This window comes from Notechis scutatus, chromosome 1 (assembly GCF_049901735.1).
Source record: "Notechis scutatus isolate UNSWTSFEM ecotype Mainland chromosome 1, rNotScu1.2, whole genome shotgun sequence".
NCBI lineage: Eukaryota > Metazoa > Chordata > Lepidosauria > Squamata > Elapidae > Notechis > Notechis scutatus.
The window spans coordinates 330401424-330417196 of record NC_142009.1 but is presented as its reverse complement, the minus strand read 5'-3'; the positions used below and the strand labels follow the sequence as shown (position 1 = coordinate 330417196).

At 43.1% G+C, this 15773-nt stretch overlaps 1 protein-coding gene across 13 annotated transcripts in view; it reads left to right on the top strand.

Annotated features, from left to right (window-relative positions):
- PIP5K1C (phosphatidylinositol-4-phosphate 5-kinase type 1 gamma) overlaps positions 1-15773 on the top strand; it is a 66413-nt gene that overhangs the window by 12805 nt on the left and 37835 nt on the right. For 11 of the 13 annotated variants that reach the window (XM_087952694.1, XM_087952686.1, XM_087952687.1 and 8 more), the window contains exons 2-3: positions 9330-9361; positions 15163-15255. In XM_087952694.1, coding sequence (XP_087808820.1) covers positions 9330-9361; positions 15163-15255 — 125 coding nt within the window. The remainder of the gene's footprint in view (positions 1-9329; positions 9362-15162; positions 15256-15773) is intronic. The other 2 variants (XM_087952695.1, XM_087952696.1) reach the window with 1 other exon arrangement.

Genomic DNA, 15773 nt, shown 5'->3' with positions numbered 1-15773 from the left:
CACCCTGAACAAAAGATAATTCTTTACAAACTAATTTTTAAAAATACAGTCCAATTGTGTGTGTGATTCTCTAGGATGTGCCGCACGACACTTGCCTTCAGGCAGCGTTCTCTATCTGCTGACAGGCCCCCATGGCCTACCTGAGGCAGCTCCGTCCTGTGGGAGGCCTTTGTTTTTGAAGTGACTTTGGAGAATGCTCTAATGTGGCGTCTGCAGCCTCTGAAAACTGTGCAAAAGCGCACCCCATTCTTGTGTGATTTTCGAAGAGTCTGGAGGCCACATAAGAGCTTGACTTCCAGAGGCTGTGCAATAACCCACTCCATTCTCATGCAGCCTCTGAAAATTGAACACAATGGGCATGCCTTCAAGAGTTGTTGTTTTGGGGTATTGGTGAAAACTGGCATGTCACCCAAAGTGCTGTGGAATGCCACCTTTGACATGTGTCATAGGTTCTGTCATGCCCCTGTAGGAATTCCAAGGCCGAGCAGCTGACAGGGAGTGGGAGTGTGGTTCCGTTGGCTGTGTAAGAAACTAGAGAAGGGCAAAGTCTGGCTGGGCAGAGCAAGGGAGAAGTAGAGCAAGGCAGAGGGAATTCAGAGGAAGACCCAGGCCCACCCCCTCTTCATCCTAGGGCACGCAGGGAGGAACGGAGAAGGGAGCAACGTGAGTTGTGTGGCTTACGGGGAACGAAAGGGCCCTGATTCCCTTCATTAGCTGCAGCTGGGAACACTGTTTAAAAAGGGGAGTTACACACAGCCAACTGTTGAGAGCAAATGGTGAATTATCTGGTATTGTCAAGGCTTATCTGGGTTCCTGGCATCTTCCCAATTGTGTGTGTTTTGCTGGCCTTTCAAGTCTGCAATTCCTTCTCCTGCCCTGTCAAGTTAATTACTGCACTGTGGTTTGGGTGGATTTTCATTTACAGTTTGTATGCACTTTGTTTTCGGACTGAATTTCCTCCACTAGACTGTTCTTGAGAGAGTTTGTTCTCCAGCTGAAGGTAACCTGGACATTGAGAGCCAAATTGGAGGTACTAAAGGGACTCTTCTTACTTATGTGACTCTGTTGCCTTTGTGCCAGGCCCTGGGTCACCACAGGTTCTCCACCAAAGGGGCCCCACCTTTTTTGAAGAAGGGGGTGGAAAAAAAAAATGGGGAAAAAGGAGGGGGGGGGGGGGGGGGCCCCCCCCCCCCCCCCCCCCCCCCCCCCCCCCCCCCCCCCCCCCCCCCCCCCCCCCCCCCCCCCCCCCCCCCCTCATTGCCAAATCCCCCCCCCCCCCAGAAAGCGGCGGGGGGGCGGAGGGGGGGGGCCCCCCCCCCCCCCCCGCGCGCCCCCCCCCCCCCCCCCCCCTCTATCACCACTCTACATCCTTTGTTCCTTTCAGAGAGCTACACTCCAAGGAGGATTTTCTCATGAAACTTACCTCAGAGCCCAAGAAGGTTTCTAAATAATGTTGCGAGTCATTATAACTCAGGAAAAACATTTTAGATTCTAAGGAGCCAGTATTTCAATGTTTAAAATAACAGTGCATAACATTAAGCTTCAGTAGCGATGGTCCCCAACTTACGATCACAATTGAACCCAAATTTTCTGTTACTAAGCGAGACAGTTAAGTCAACTTTGCCCCATTTTGCATCCTTTCTTACCACAATTGTTAAGTGAATCACTGCAGTTGTTAAGTTAGTAACATAGTTGTTAAGTGAACCCCAGCTTCCCCATTGACTTCGCTTGTCAGAAGGTCACAAAAAGGGATCACATGATCCCGGGACCCTGCAACCGTCATAAATATGAGCCAGTTGCCAAATGTCTGGATTTTCTTTGTGTGTGACCATGGGGATGGCTGCAGTGGTTGTAAGTGTGGAAAACAGCCTTAAGTCACTTTTTTCAATGCCGTTGTAACTTTGAATGGTCACTAAGTGAACTGTTGTAAATCAAAGATTACCTGTATTCAGAAACTTAATGTTGTGCATTCTTATTTTAAAGATTGAAATACTGTCAGATAATAGTATTTGGAGCCTTTGCTTATGCTACTTATGCCTGTTTCTTGGTAACGCTTTTTCTAAGGAATTGGTTTTTCTGCATACCTTATTCTTCCAACGCACTCTCACTTCATTTAAACTTTTCGTCTTAACCTCAGCCTGGATTTGTGATCACAACACAATGGCGCAGAGAAAATGTTGTTTACAGAACAGATCGTTCCAAAACTATATGATGATGCTGTTTGTGCCCTTAGCAGTCCAAGCTCTATAGGAAGAACAGTCATTGGTCCTTATTGCCATCTCTCTTCTGCATGTTTCATTGTGAGTAGAGCAAATTAGACATGGTATGCAGAGAAAAACCAATCTTCATATGCTCAGTTGAACCTGTTCTGGGACAGATCTTATTTTTCCTCTCTTTTTTTCCTTTGATGAATGCCCTTGTCAAGGTTTCAAGTAATAGACTCATGGCAAGCAAAACTCCGAGGCAGGTAGATTTATAGCTTTATTGGAGATAAAGGCACAGATCTGGTGAAAACTGACTTTGAAAGTTCCTGTGGTTTTTACCTAATCGAAAGTAAGTTTTCCACTTTCCCCAAACAATCCGTCACGTGGTCCAATCGCGGCTCTGTCTGGTTGTCTGGTGACATCACTTCTCCTTCCTCTGACCAGGTGTGAGAATGTCCTTGGTTCCCAAGAGAAAGTATTTTATTTTGGCTACAAAGTCCCAAGTATCTCAAATCCTCCCGCCCCACCCTCATCTCTCAGCTCTAGTGTGACAACACTGAAGCAGTCAAAGTAGCTTCGGTCAGGTCAGCCCTATTACTGCTTTCTTAAACCTGGCTTATTGGCATTGTAATTACTCTCTACAAGTAATGTGTCTGTGTGTTTTGTAGGAGCTGTATTTATTTGATCTCCCTTTTCTATCCCCTTCCACTGAAAGTTCTCCCAAGTACAGGTAGTCCTCGACTTACGACCCCACTTGAACTCAACATTTATGTTAAGCGAGTTTGGTTCCATTTTACGATTTTCCTTGCGATGGTTGTCACTGCTGTTCTTAAGTTAGTAACACGGTTGTTAAGTGAATCTGGCTTCCCCATTGACTTTGTTTGTCAGAAGGTTGCAAAAGGGGACCTCAGGGCCCCAGGACACTGCAATGGTCATAAATATGAGTCAATTGCCAACCGTGGGGTTGCTGCAATGGTCATAAATATGAAAAATGGTCATAAGTCTCTTTTTTCAGTGCCGTTGTAACTTTGAACAATCACTAAATGAACTGCTGTCACTCAAGGACTACAGTGGGAAGATGTCAAGCTTCCTGGGACAATACATAATTCTGCCAAGCACAAGTTAGCCTAAATCAGCCCCGGCATTGATTTCAGTTCATCAAGGCTTACAGTGTCTTAATTTGAGATAAAGGCTTCTTATTCATGCATTCACTTCTGCAGTATCAGATTGGCCTACTAAGATGAATAACTTTTTGTGAAGGGCTTCTGTTCATGCCATGATTTTATCTTCTTTGCCTTTAGTTTATAATCCCAAGTGCAGCTGAGGGCACTTCAGTCTCCCCAAAATTCTTACCATTATGCATGTCCTATTTCATTATTCCTAAATTAATAAATTACTCTCTTGAGAAACTGGCCTCTATGCATTCATCAGGATGTAATCAAAGTTAGGCAACAAACCAGTTCTGCCGCAGCAGCCGCTGTGCTTCCAGCTCGTCTGGTTTGCTGGACTTTCATCTTGTCTCCTCCCCAAGTTACGGCAGGGTGCGTTACAATAGGGACCATGGCTATAAAAGGCAGAGTCTCTAAGGGGGATGTTAGTTCCATGCTTCAGCTGATCTTTACCCCACTCAGGTGAGATCTGCCCCCATCCTTGGGCCTTCCTAAAGGCCTTGAAACCTGGCTCTGCTGATTGGCCTGGGGCCCAGGCAAGGGCCTGTCATACTGGAGGTAATTGCAGGTGGTCCTCGAGTTACAACAGTTTGTTTAGTGACCATTCAAAGTTACAGTGGCCCCGAAAAATGTGACCCATGACCATTTTTCACACTTACGGTCGTTGCACCATTCCCATGTTCGTGTGATCAAAATTCGGACGTTGGGCGACTGACTCATATTTATGACGGTTGAGGCGTCCCGGGGTCACGTGATCCCTTTTCTGACCTTCTTACAAGAAAAGTCAACGGGGAAGTCGGATTCATTTAACAACCGTGTTACTAACCCTAACAATTGCAGTGATTCACTTAACCACTGTAGCAAGAAAGCTTGTAAAATGGGGGAAATTCACTTAAGAAATGGTTCGCTTAGCAACATAAATTTTGGGCTCAATTGTAGTCGTAAGTTGAGGAGTACCTGTACAGCATTGCCTGGCTGGCCCAAAATTAGTACCTGCTTCTCCTACCCCCCAAAAAAAACTAGGCCATAAATGACCTTAAGGCAGGGGTCTTCAACCTTGACAGCTTTAAGACTTGTGGACTTCAACTCCCAGAATTCCTCCTCCAGTCATGTTAGCTCAGGAATTCTGGGAGTTGAAGTCCACAAGTCTTAAAGCTGTCAAGTTTGAAGACTCTTGCCTTAAGGAGATAAGTACCCCCTTTCCCCCAGGTTTTCTGGCCACTCCCAGCAGATACTCAATGGAGAATTTTACTTTTAAAAAACAAACAAACCTGCATTCTTTCAAATTGGACTGGAGTCTTGGCTCTTGAAAGAGAAACATGCAGAAATTCTTGTTGCTGTTTTTCTTTCCCTCTCAAAATAGCCGATTAGGCCCTTCTGGGGCTTTAGTGCTCACCTACCTGGGCTATGCTTGGCTCAGGAACTTTATTACTTGCAAGTTAAGCTGCTTGGGTTAATTAGCCTCAATGTTGCCGCTAATCCCGAGCTCTGGAAGTGGTACAGGAAAAAAGCTTAGCTAGCACATTTTCCCCTGGATCCTTCCTGTAGCAATGGCGGAAGGCCTTATTATCCCTTGAAACGTTTCTCATCTTCACAACGTACTGCTGTGAATATCCTGCAGCTGAGGACTACTCTCTTGTTCCCTTGTAGCTGTGTTATTGTGCGCTGCTTCTTCATATGCCAGGAAAAACTTGCCGCATGTGGAATCCAGCTTCCTGTATGACTTCCTTCTTGCCTTGATCATTACAGCAAAAATCAAATAGAATTCTTGGCTGGGAATTAAAGACCCCATGGAGTTGTCAACAAGGAGCTTTTGTCAATCAGAGGCAGGCTAAGTTATTCTCTTATTACAGGAAGCTAAATGAAAAGATAGCGCATAACAATGGCTGCCTTGTATAACTTGCATGGGCTGCAGACATCCTGAAGGAGGAGCAAAATAAACATAGGGGATGATGAAATGTCATGTGTTAATTGACTATTTTTAGCATGCACCACTTTTTCTCTCTAAAGGGCACTGAGGTGGTTCACCATTTTAAATCATGGCTTAGAACACACCGGCATTTAACAGCTTGCCTTCTCGGAGGTATCTGCAAGGTGTGGTCATAACAGTCAAGATGGAGGTCTGAGTGACTGTTGTGATGGAGATTTTGTTTGAGTTGGTGTGGGTGTGGGTGTATGCATTAAAAATGGTGCGGCTTTAACCCTGTGATTACCATTTGCAACCTTCCTAGCTGGTTCCCGCAGTCACTGGGGAAGCCTGAAGGAGTTTGCAAGTTGCAATCACATGATATGTGATTCACTTAGTGACCACAGTAAAATGGTTGTAAAGTCAAGTGCAGTCACATGACATCTCATTAAATGACTGCCCTATTTAACAACCAATATTCCAGTCTCTATTGGGGTTGTGAGTTGAGGACTGTCAGTAGAATTTTGTGTGTTTATTGATCATTATTAGCTCACTATACAACAGATAAAAGGGCAGAGAATGGCTAGACACCAGTGGGGAAATCTATGACCTTCCAAAGTTTGGCTGACAGTTATGAGCCCTCAAGACATTGTGGACTGTTAGTGATCACTTGTATCAGGGGTCCCCAACACCCAGGCCCTGACCCACTACCAGTGAACAATGGGCAAGTGTGTGAAGCTCCACTCGTGCGAGCAGCAGACAAAGCTCCACTCGTGCGAGCAGCAGACAAAGCTCCACTCGTGCGAGCAGCAGACAAAGTTCCACTCGCACAAGTGGAGGGCACTTGTGCTCGCACACGAAGCTCCACTCACACAAATGGAGCTTCGTGCGCCAGCACAAGCGCCCTCTGCTCAGACGCCCACCACTCGCACAAGAGGGGCTTCGGACGAGTGGAGGGGGCAGGCGCTTGCAGCTTGCACCAATTGGAGCTGTGTGCGTACGCGCCTGCCATTCACATGCCGACTTAGATCTTTTCCAGGATATTTTATCTCCAGCCTGGCCAATTAGATCTTCCATCATTGCTGTTGCTGGCCATCCTCTTCCAGTAATGGCCAGCACAGGTAATTCCTCAACATACAACTCTAGCTGAGCCCAACATTTCTGTTGCTTGAGAAAATTGAGTGACTTTTGCCCCATGTCACCATGTTTCTTGCCACGGTTGATAAGTGAATCAGTGCAGCTGTTAAGTTAGTAACACACCTGCTAAATGAATTTGGCTTTTCCTCATTGACTTTGCTGGCCAAAGGGTCACAAAAAGTGAACACATGACCCCAACACTCTGCTACTGTCATAAATATGAGTTTTGATCATGTGACCACGGGGGATGCTGCAGTGGTGTGGAAGTGTGAAAAAATGGTCATAATTCACTTTTTTCAGTGCTATGAACTGAACGGTCACTAAATGAACTGTTGTGAGTCAAGGACTACCTATAATATCCAAGCGCCATTCATTTGCATCCTCTGATTTAAAGCATCACCATCTGCTCCTCATCTAAGAAGGATTCCAAGGTAGATGATAATGTGTAATAACAACTAAAATCTCAGCCTGTAAGCTTCCTATCCAAAATAACAAAAAAGAAGCAATTAAGGATTGTGAAAGAGGAAAAAAGAAACTAATGTTACATTTCCTAGTTTTAAATAAGGTTTTTTTTTAGAGGAATGAATTAAAAAAAAAAAAACACCTCTGCAGCTGCTGCTTTCCTGTGCAGTGGATGAAACCAGGTTGGTCTTCTTGAACAGGATAGTTTAGTCTTGAGAGAGAAGACTGAGAAAAAGACTGATAATTTCTCCAAATAATGAATTAAAAATAATTAGGGTGGTAGTTTGTTTGGCCTTGGGGCTTCACTTTGTTTTTCTGTCTGCCTGGAAAGAAGGTGTGTACCTGGTAACACAGAAGTTGCTGGAGTGGGCAGAACTGAAAGCCTCTTTTCCTATTTGTATAGCTTTTTGAAAAAGGGCAAATGGGTCTCTTAAGCCTTACAGAGGCTTAAGGCACTTATTTTGCCCTTTAAACAAACTGAAACAGGGGGAAAAATCTGTTTCTTCTCTGGGAAAATCCATCTGCTTTTTTTCACATGGGTGGTTCAGGGAATACCAAGTAATCAGTGCCATAAGCATTCAGGGCTTACCAATTTTTGCCCCTTGGCTTCCTCATCCTCCAAAAGATTTTTTTTTTTAATTTATTCATTCTGGGGCACCCAAAACCATATTTTAAAATGATATAATCCAGAATTCTGAAGTCTGATATGCTGTAAACCTGTGTCTCGGCCATACCATTTCAGAAGTATTATATGTAGTCCTTGACTTACAATCATTGGTTTAGTGACTATTCAGATTTACAATGACACTGAAAAAGGTGATTTATGACTGGTCATTGCACTTATGGCCATCACAGCTTCCTCATGGTTACTTGAACAAAATTTGGGCAGTTTGCAAGAGGATATATTTATGACATTTGCAGTGGTGTCCTGGGTTCACATGATCCATTTGCAACCTTCTCAGCTGGCTTCTGACAAGCAAAACGGGAGAAGTCAGATTCACTTAACGGCCATATAATTCACTTAACAACTGCAGTGATTCAGTTAACAGCCAAAGAAAGGTGGTAAAATCAGGTAAAAACATCTGCCTTGTTTAGCAATGGAAATTCTAATCCCAATTGTCATAAATCAAGATCTACCACTATTGAGCAGAGAGGAATCACAAGTCTTAGTTTCTTTTCTTTTTTTTGAAAACTGGGATTTGGGGATGTTGGTTTAATTGTTTCCTTTGATTTTATTATGGTGTTGTGAGCCTCCCAGAGTTACAATACGTAAGATAGGTAATCATATAAGCATCTGGCATAAATAAATGTTGGATGAAAGACAGATGAGACTTCTTTTGGGAATGCCAGTTTTCTGGGTGGAGAAATGAGTTTTGTTATTCAGAGTCATAGTTGGTCTTGTCTTATTAAGGTTTATGCTGAAATGTAGGTGAAATAATTGTGATGGAATTTGATTGCTTGAATGTGACAATGGGTAGAAAGCTTTCACAAGTAATCTGGTTCATTTACTTACAGGGATGTGGCTGTTCCCGAAAATATTGAATAGGAACATTTTTCCTTATGCAAATGAATATAATTCCGATTACCATATTCATCGCAGTATCTATAGCCTGTTCAAAGACATGGGCTGTATTATTTGATGCAAGGGGGAGACAGCCAAGTTTCAAACTCTTTTTTTAATAGAACATTCACCTAAAAAAGCAAATTCTGTGAGGGGTCCTTGGTGCTCTCTGAGCTTGGTTGTTTTCTTGCAGACGTTTCATTACCCAAACTAGATAACATCAGTGCACTGATGATGCTACCTAATTTGGGTAATGAAACATATGCAAGAGAACAAACAAGCTCAGAGAGCATCAAAGATCCCTCAGTTCAACCCTGAGCTACAAACATTCTCCTTTATTGGTAGCAAATTCTATCCAACTTTGAAATTGCCAAACTTGCCTGAAGTGCAAAATTTTTGGAGGCAAATTTCTACTCCATAAAATTTTCCAGCCCACATCTCTGTTTTATTGAGAAGAAAATCCCATTATCTTTAATAGAGGCTGTTTATAAGCAGACAACGTGGTGTGCTTAATGTCTCATTGCTCACATAACTACTCTGGAAATATTCCGACTTCAGAAAAAGCAGCTTGGTACATAACTGCTCTGATCAGAATAGTGTTGGAACATTCCAGCAACGTTGAAACAATTAATTTCAAATTTGAATCAGCTATTTTGAATTTGAAATAATTGAGAGTTGAAACATTTTGCATATCCAGTTGCGCACATGCATAATTAAAGCCTCACAGGAAAGTTTGATAGCAGATTTGGAAGTTTCCTGTAAGAAGGACAGAGGGAAGCCATGTTTTCTGGCAGCATTCATCCCAGAGCTCCTACCTAGGTTAGGAATGGGATTGTAAAAACAGCCTGTTTCTGTGTTCACCTCCTCACCATGTTCTTCTTTTTTTTCAGGGCTGGCTTTGAAGAAGGCAGTTCTAACAGAGGTAATACACATTTGCATTTATTGGCCTGTTGTGTTTTCGGTTTTGACACGTTCCAGGTGCATTCTTAGCTGCTTTCAGAAATACAGTTTTATATACTCCTTATATTCCACGAGAAACAGATCTAGTAAATAAAATAAAAGTTAATAGAAATAGGCTATTTCTCTGAATATAAAGATAACCATTTCTGTAAATATCCATATTTCTCTGGATCTATAGGTTCCATAGATTGTCAGAGCAGTGCAGTTATATGCCCATGGGAAGGTTTTGTTTTGTTTTTTTAAATAAAGCAAGTGATTTCCTGTAGAGCACATTAATCACAGTATTTAGAAAAGATGCTAAAGATTTTGAGCACCAGGTTCTCCGAGGTTCTTTAGGCAAGTGACTTCCTCCACAGGAGTGTCCTTGAATGAATGATTGAATGAATGAATTAATATGTATGTATGCTGACTCTGTAAACCGCTTAGTGCTGTAAAGCACTATGAAGTGGTATGTAAGTTCAAATGCTATTGATATATGATATAATACAGGTAGTCCTTGATTTTCAACAGTTCATTTAGTCACCGTTCAAAGTTGCAACATCACTGACAAAAGTGACTTATGGCTGTTTTCCCCACTTATGACCGTTGCGGCATCCCCATGGTCATGTGATTTAGATTCGGATGCTTGACAACTGACTCACATTTATGACGGTTGCAAGTGTCATGGAGTCATGTGCTCCCCTTTTGCCACCTTCTGACAAGCAAAGTCAATGGGGAAACCAGATTCACTTAACAACTGTGTTACTCGTTTAACAACTGCAGTGATTCACTTAACAAATGTTGCAAGAAAAGTTGTAAAATGGGGCAAAACTCAATTAACACATTTTCTTATTTAACGACATAAATTTTGGGCTCACTTGTGGTTGTAAGTTAAGGATTACCCGTATTATATTCTACCATTTTATCACCCAGCTAGTTTTCATGACTAAGGCAGGACTAGAAATCACTAGAAGTCTCGTGGCGATTGGCCTAAAGTCACTAGCCGACTTTCAAGATTAAAGCGAGACTAGAATTCATTGTCTCCTCCTTTGTAGCAAAGTGCTGCAAAGTACCACTAGACCAAACTGGCTGGGAAATAGCCCTTCCTTTGACTCCCATAACCACAAGCTCACTCCCTTGTCCCAATCTTGACCCACATCACTGCCCCAAAGGAGAGGGGAGGCATTTCTGCTTTTTTAAAGAGCCAGGCTTACTGACAACGACTACAAGGGAACAAGGAGTTCAGATCACATTTTAAGTCTTCTGTAAAGACTCTTGGGTGCCCATCGTAATTCCTGCAGCATTTTACACAGGATGTTAACCCGAGATGTTCCAGCTTGAAGGACAGCTCATTTTACGTGATGAAAATTCAACCTATATGATCAGTACCTAAGGTCATGATAAGGACAGATAAAAATGAGAAACAAAACCTATTTCAGCAAAATTTGATTTAGTTCACCTGACCCGCTTAGCATGCTGAACCTGGGTTCACCCAGGGTACTGAGCAAACACAGGAATAGTTTGGGTGGAGATGATGACCATTTTGTGCAAACCACCTCATTTTGATTAAATGAGCAAAGCATAATTAAAACAACCATGGCTTAAAGGCACGACTCATCATTCCAGTTGAGAAATTTAACACAGGACTACTGAAGGAACCGGAAAGGGTGGAAAAGTGTGTTTGTGCAAGTGAATTATTCACAAATGCACATTGTTAGTGCAGCAAACAGCTTCAGTTCAGCCCACGAGTGTCTTTGCTGTACACCTTCCATCTGGGATGCCTTGTTTTTCATACTTACCCTGTGATGTCACCTCTGTGTATTTTAAAATTATTTGTAACCTTGACATCAGATACAAAAGGGTGTGAGGCTAAATACCCTTCTTTCATTACTCCACTTTTGTGAGGAAAGGAAAATAGGGGCCAGCATCTGATCCAGCCTTACAGAATAGCTTTTTCTTGGAATTAAGACTCCCACCTTAACTTCCAGAAACTGCTTAAGGTGGAAAACTTCATTTTAATTATGTTACCGTGTTCCATCTTGTGTTTTAGTTTTCCCATTGTTACAATTGGCTAACCATCCAACAAACTTTAGACCAGGTGTTTTGCAATAATTCCATTGTAAACAAGTACCTAGGAACAACAACAATAACAACATTTTGTTTTATTTCAGTTTTAATAATGCTCACTCTGTTTTACTTGGCTGCATGTTTTAATCGGGTTGCGGTGGGTTGACTTGACTTGGTGATACAAGTAATCCTCGGCTTTGCAACAGTTCATTTAGCGACAGTTCAACAGTCACTGAAAAAAAGTGACATGGCCATTTTTCACCCTTACGACCATTGCAGCATCTCCATAGTCACGTGATCAAAATTCAGGCAATTGGCAACCGACTCAACATTTATGATGACGTCGGCAGTGCCTCGGGATCACGTGATCACTCTTTGTGACTTTCTGACAAGCAAAGTCAATACGTAAACCAAATTCACTTAACAACTGAAGAGCTGTGGTGGTGCAGTGGTTGGAATGCAGTATTGCAGGCTAATTCTGCCGACTGTCAGCAGTTCAAGCCTGACCGGTTCAAGGTCGACTCAACCTTCCATCCTTCCGAGGTCGGTAAAATGAGGACCCAGATTGTTGGGGGCCAGATGCCGACTCTGTAAACCGCTTAGAGAGGGCTGTAAAGCACTATGAAGCAGTATATAAGTCTTAAGTGCTATTGATATTGCTAGTGCTAACTGTGTCAGGAAAAGTCATAAAATGGGGCAAACTCACTTAAGGAGTGTTTCACTTAGCAACATAAATCTTGGACTCAACTGTGGTCATAAGTCGAGGACTATCTGTACACACATAGAATGATAAATGATAAGAAATAAGTAAGTAAAGGGTAGATGAAGGGTTTGCAGGGATGGCTTTGCCTTCAGCTATCTGCCTGCATGCAAAGAGCAGAAGGACATGTCTGGAGTCAGATTTGCTCAATTATACAAAGGAATTTTCGTAAGCAGGGCTGCCTGCTACGCTGGCTGAGTTCCTAACTGCCTGGAGTCAAGGGAGAAATGCGTATGCTGTCTCTTTTCACTTCAGTGCATAAGCAGTTCTATTATTTGCTGGATTTATTATTGTTCCAGGCTTGTCATCAGCAATAAGCTTTGACAACTAACGGAGCTATTTGCTGAGAACTGGACTTGGGAAAGGGTCAGGTGCCCTAGAATAGAGCTGCATAAAGATAACAGGGCTATGAGCAACTCTTCCGAATAGGTAACAGATGATAAATAGTGAATGGTGCCCTGGAAAGTTTGTCTTTCCATCCCGGTATGACAAAAGGGGAAAGCTTATAGAAGGTTTCTTCAGGTGAAGACCAGAGACTAGAGAGCTGGAATCTGTCACATTAGTGTCCCCAGACTAGGGAAATGTTTGATTTTTATAACAAGACGTTTTAGAAGAATTATCTTAACTTTTAAAAAGAAAACTTAAGTCTTTTGTGTTAGGTCCAGCCTCTTTTCTCTAAGGCTTACAGTAGCTTTGCATTGTAATTTATTCTTAAACAGACAAGAGATCTTTTCCTGCTACAACTAGTGCTTGCTTAACAAATTCAAATTCAGAACAGAGCTGGAAGGGCTCTTGGAGGTCTTCTATTCCAGCCCCCTGCTCAAGAGACCCTGCACTATTTCAGACAAGTGACTGTCCAGTCTCTTCTTAAAAACCTCCAGTGATGAAGGACACACAACTTCTGGGACTTGTGAACTCCCAATGAATTCATTGGGAATTCATTGGTTTGACAACTGTGCATGGTGATACTGCTGAATGAATGGTAGTAATCACCTGTCCTCCATGTAACAACTGTTGCAGTACTTCTGGTCACATAGTCAACATTTTGGGTGCTTGGCAGCCCACCCATATTTACGACCGCAGTATGCACTTCACATGCCCCCGCCCATTTATCTCCCCCTCCTCTCTGCCCCTTTGGCTGCCCTGCACTCCCTCCCTGCCTTACAGAGGCCTTGCAAAGGGCCAGGGGTGCTTTGGGAACAGGGGAGGGGGGCAGCAGGAGTAGGTAGTGGTGGCAGCATGCAGGCCAACCAAAAAGGAGGAGGCGGGGGGGGGGGGGGGTGGGGGGGACTTGAAGAGTTTGGGGTTAAGTAACAAAAGGGATGCCTGAAGCTTGTGCAAGGCTGTTTCATTCCTTCATTTCCCAGCCATCCCCAAAAGGAAACTTTGGTCCCAGCAACTTCTGGAACAGGGCACAATAGATATGGTCTTTGGGACAAATTATGTCCCCTTAACTTAGCAGCTCATAGGAACCCAGTCATTGTGATTTTGAAGCCACAATTTAAGGCTAAGAGTTTGTAGAGTTGGATTAAATATGACTTGATTTAGTTTAATATGAACCCAGCCACAGACCCATCGTTTTAATGGCTCTGCCGTGTGAGATCAACCAGATCATTGGCTTAGGGTTGGCTGAAGAATTCTGGGAGTTGGAAGTCCACAAGTGTTAAAGTTGCCAAGTTTGGAGACCCCTGCTGTAGTCTATTTCAGTAAAGTTGGGACTTTTTTTCTAAAGTCATTTTCTTAATCTGTTCTGCCTCATAAGGCTGGCATCAGTCTTGCTCTCTATGCTACTGGACGCAGAGCCTTCTGCCTGATGAACCCCTAGACTACATTGCTCCTGGCTCTTTAGCAGATAATTATAACAAGAAGTACTTCACCGTTATTTAGGAAGCAGCAGCACTCCTATAGAAAGTGCTGAAGCTGCCTTTTCTAGCCAAGCCATTTCTTATTTCCCCACTTGGAGTGTGGCAGCTTTATTAAATGATTGATTAAATGGCTTTTAGAGATTGCCAGCTGCTTTGAGACTATTATAAGACCAGGCTGCTGGATGCAGAGTTTGGAAATACCATGAAATCAAACTGAACAGAAGCATCCAGCGTTTTCCTGTTGCAGTAGGTCACCATGGAGCTTAGGCTTGGAACCTCAGTCTTCCCACTGTCCTTTGACCTGTCATAGGAACATGGTTTATTAAATCTTGCCTGTCATGGAGAAGGAGAACCAGCATGTCCCAAAGATGCTTTTTCAAGAGGCAACGGGACTTTCTGATTTTTCTTTGAAGACATTTCACTTGTCATTCAAGAAACTTCTTCAGATCTGACTGGATGGTGGGGAACGGAAGGATTTATATTTCTTGCAGACAGCAGCAGCAGGAATATAAATCCTTCCGTTCCCCACCATCCAGTCAGAGCTGAAGAAGCTTCTTGCATGAGAAGCGAAATGTCTTTCAAGGAAAACCAAACAAGGTCCAGTTGCCTTTTGAAAAATAAAGCACTTTTGGGATAACCATGACTTAGATGACCGAGAATCTCCATAGAGAACCAGGATAAGTTTTCCTTTCTAAATAAATGAAGCTGATCAAGAGATTTGAGCGTAGGCAGAAGAAAAACAGTTCCTCACGTAGCACAAATTAGCTTGTGGGATTTGTAACTGCAAGATGATGTGGTGGCCACTAATTTAGATGGCGTAAAGGATGGGTCTACCGAAAGTTTTTAACCTTAAAGGCTCCATGTTTTCTTCATGCTGTGGCAGTGCAGAAGAACTGTGGTGGCCGAAGGCTTGGTCTTTGACTCCTGTTTGTAAGCACCGAAAGGGATCAGCTTGGCTCCTGTGAGAAATGAGATCTTAGAACTAAGATGAAACTTGGCCTAGTCTAACAGAGCTTTTCAATATTCCTTCTGTACCGACAATTAATATTCTGCGCTTTTTCTCTGCTTGCTTTGATCTCCTTCCTTCTCCAGCCACCATCGCTGACAGGGCAGCCGGGAGCCAGCCAGGGGAAAAAGATAGGCCACCGAGGAGTTGACGCATCAGGGGAAACGACGTACAAGAAGGTCTGATCTCCTGGAGGGTGGATGTTCTGATGGGGAAATAAAAAGGAAAGGATTGGAACTGACTCAGGCCCCTCCACGCTCTGTTTTATCCCAAAATTAAGTATCCCTGCTTCTGGGGAGTCTTGGTATAAGATGGAAGAGGGCGGTGTGACCAAGCCCAAGGCTACTTTCCTGAGCCTTTAAAATCCCCTCTGACTACAGTTGGAGGCAGGAGACATGAAAACCGAAGGAAAAGCCTTATAATAGAACTAAAACCTGGGTCTCCCTTTTTCTAGTCCAACAACTTCACCTCAACACCATACTGGCTATTACGAAATGTTGCTCCTAACCAGTGAAGAGTTGCTGATCTGTATGTTAATTTGTCCCAAAGGTGCTTTTTCCAAAAGGCAACTGGACTTCCTTGGTTTTTTTTCTTTGAAAACCTTTTGCTTCTCAATCAATCAGAATAGAGCTGGAAGAGACCTTGGAAGGTCTTCTAGTCCAACCTCCTGCTCAAGCAGGAGACCCTATACCATATC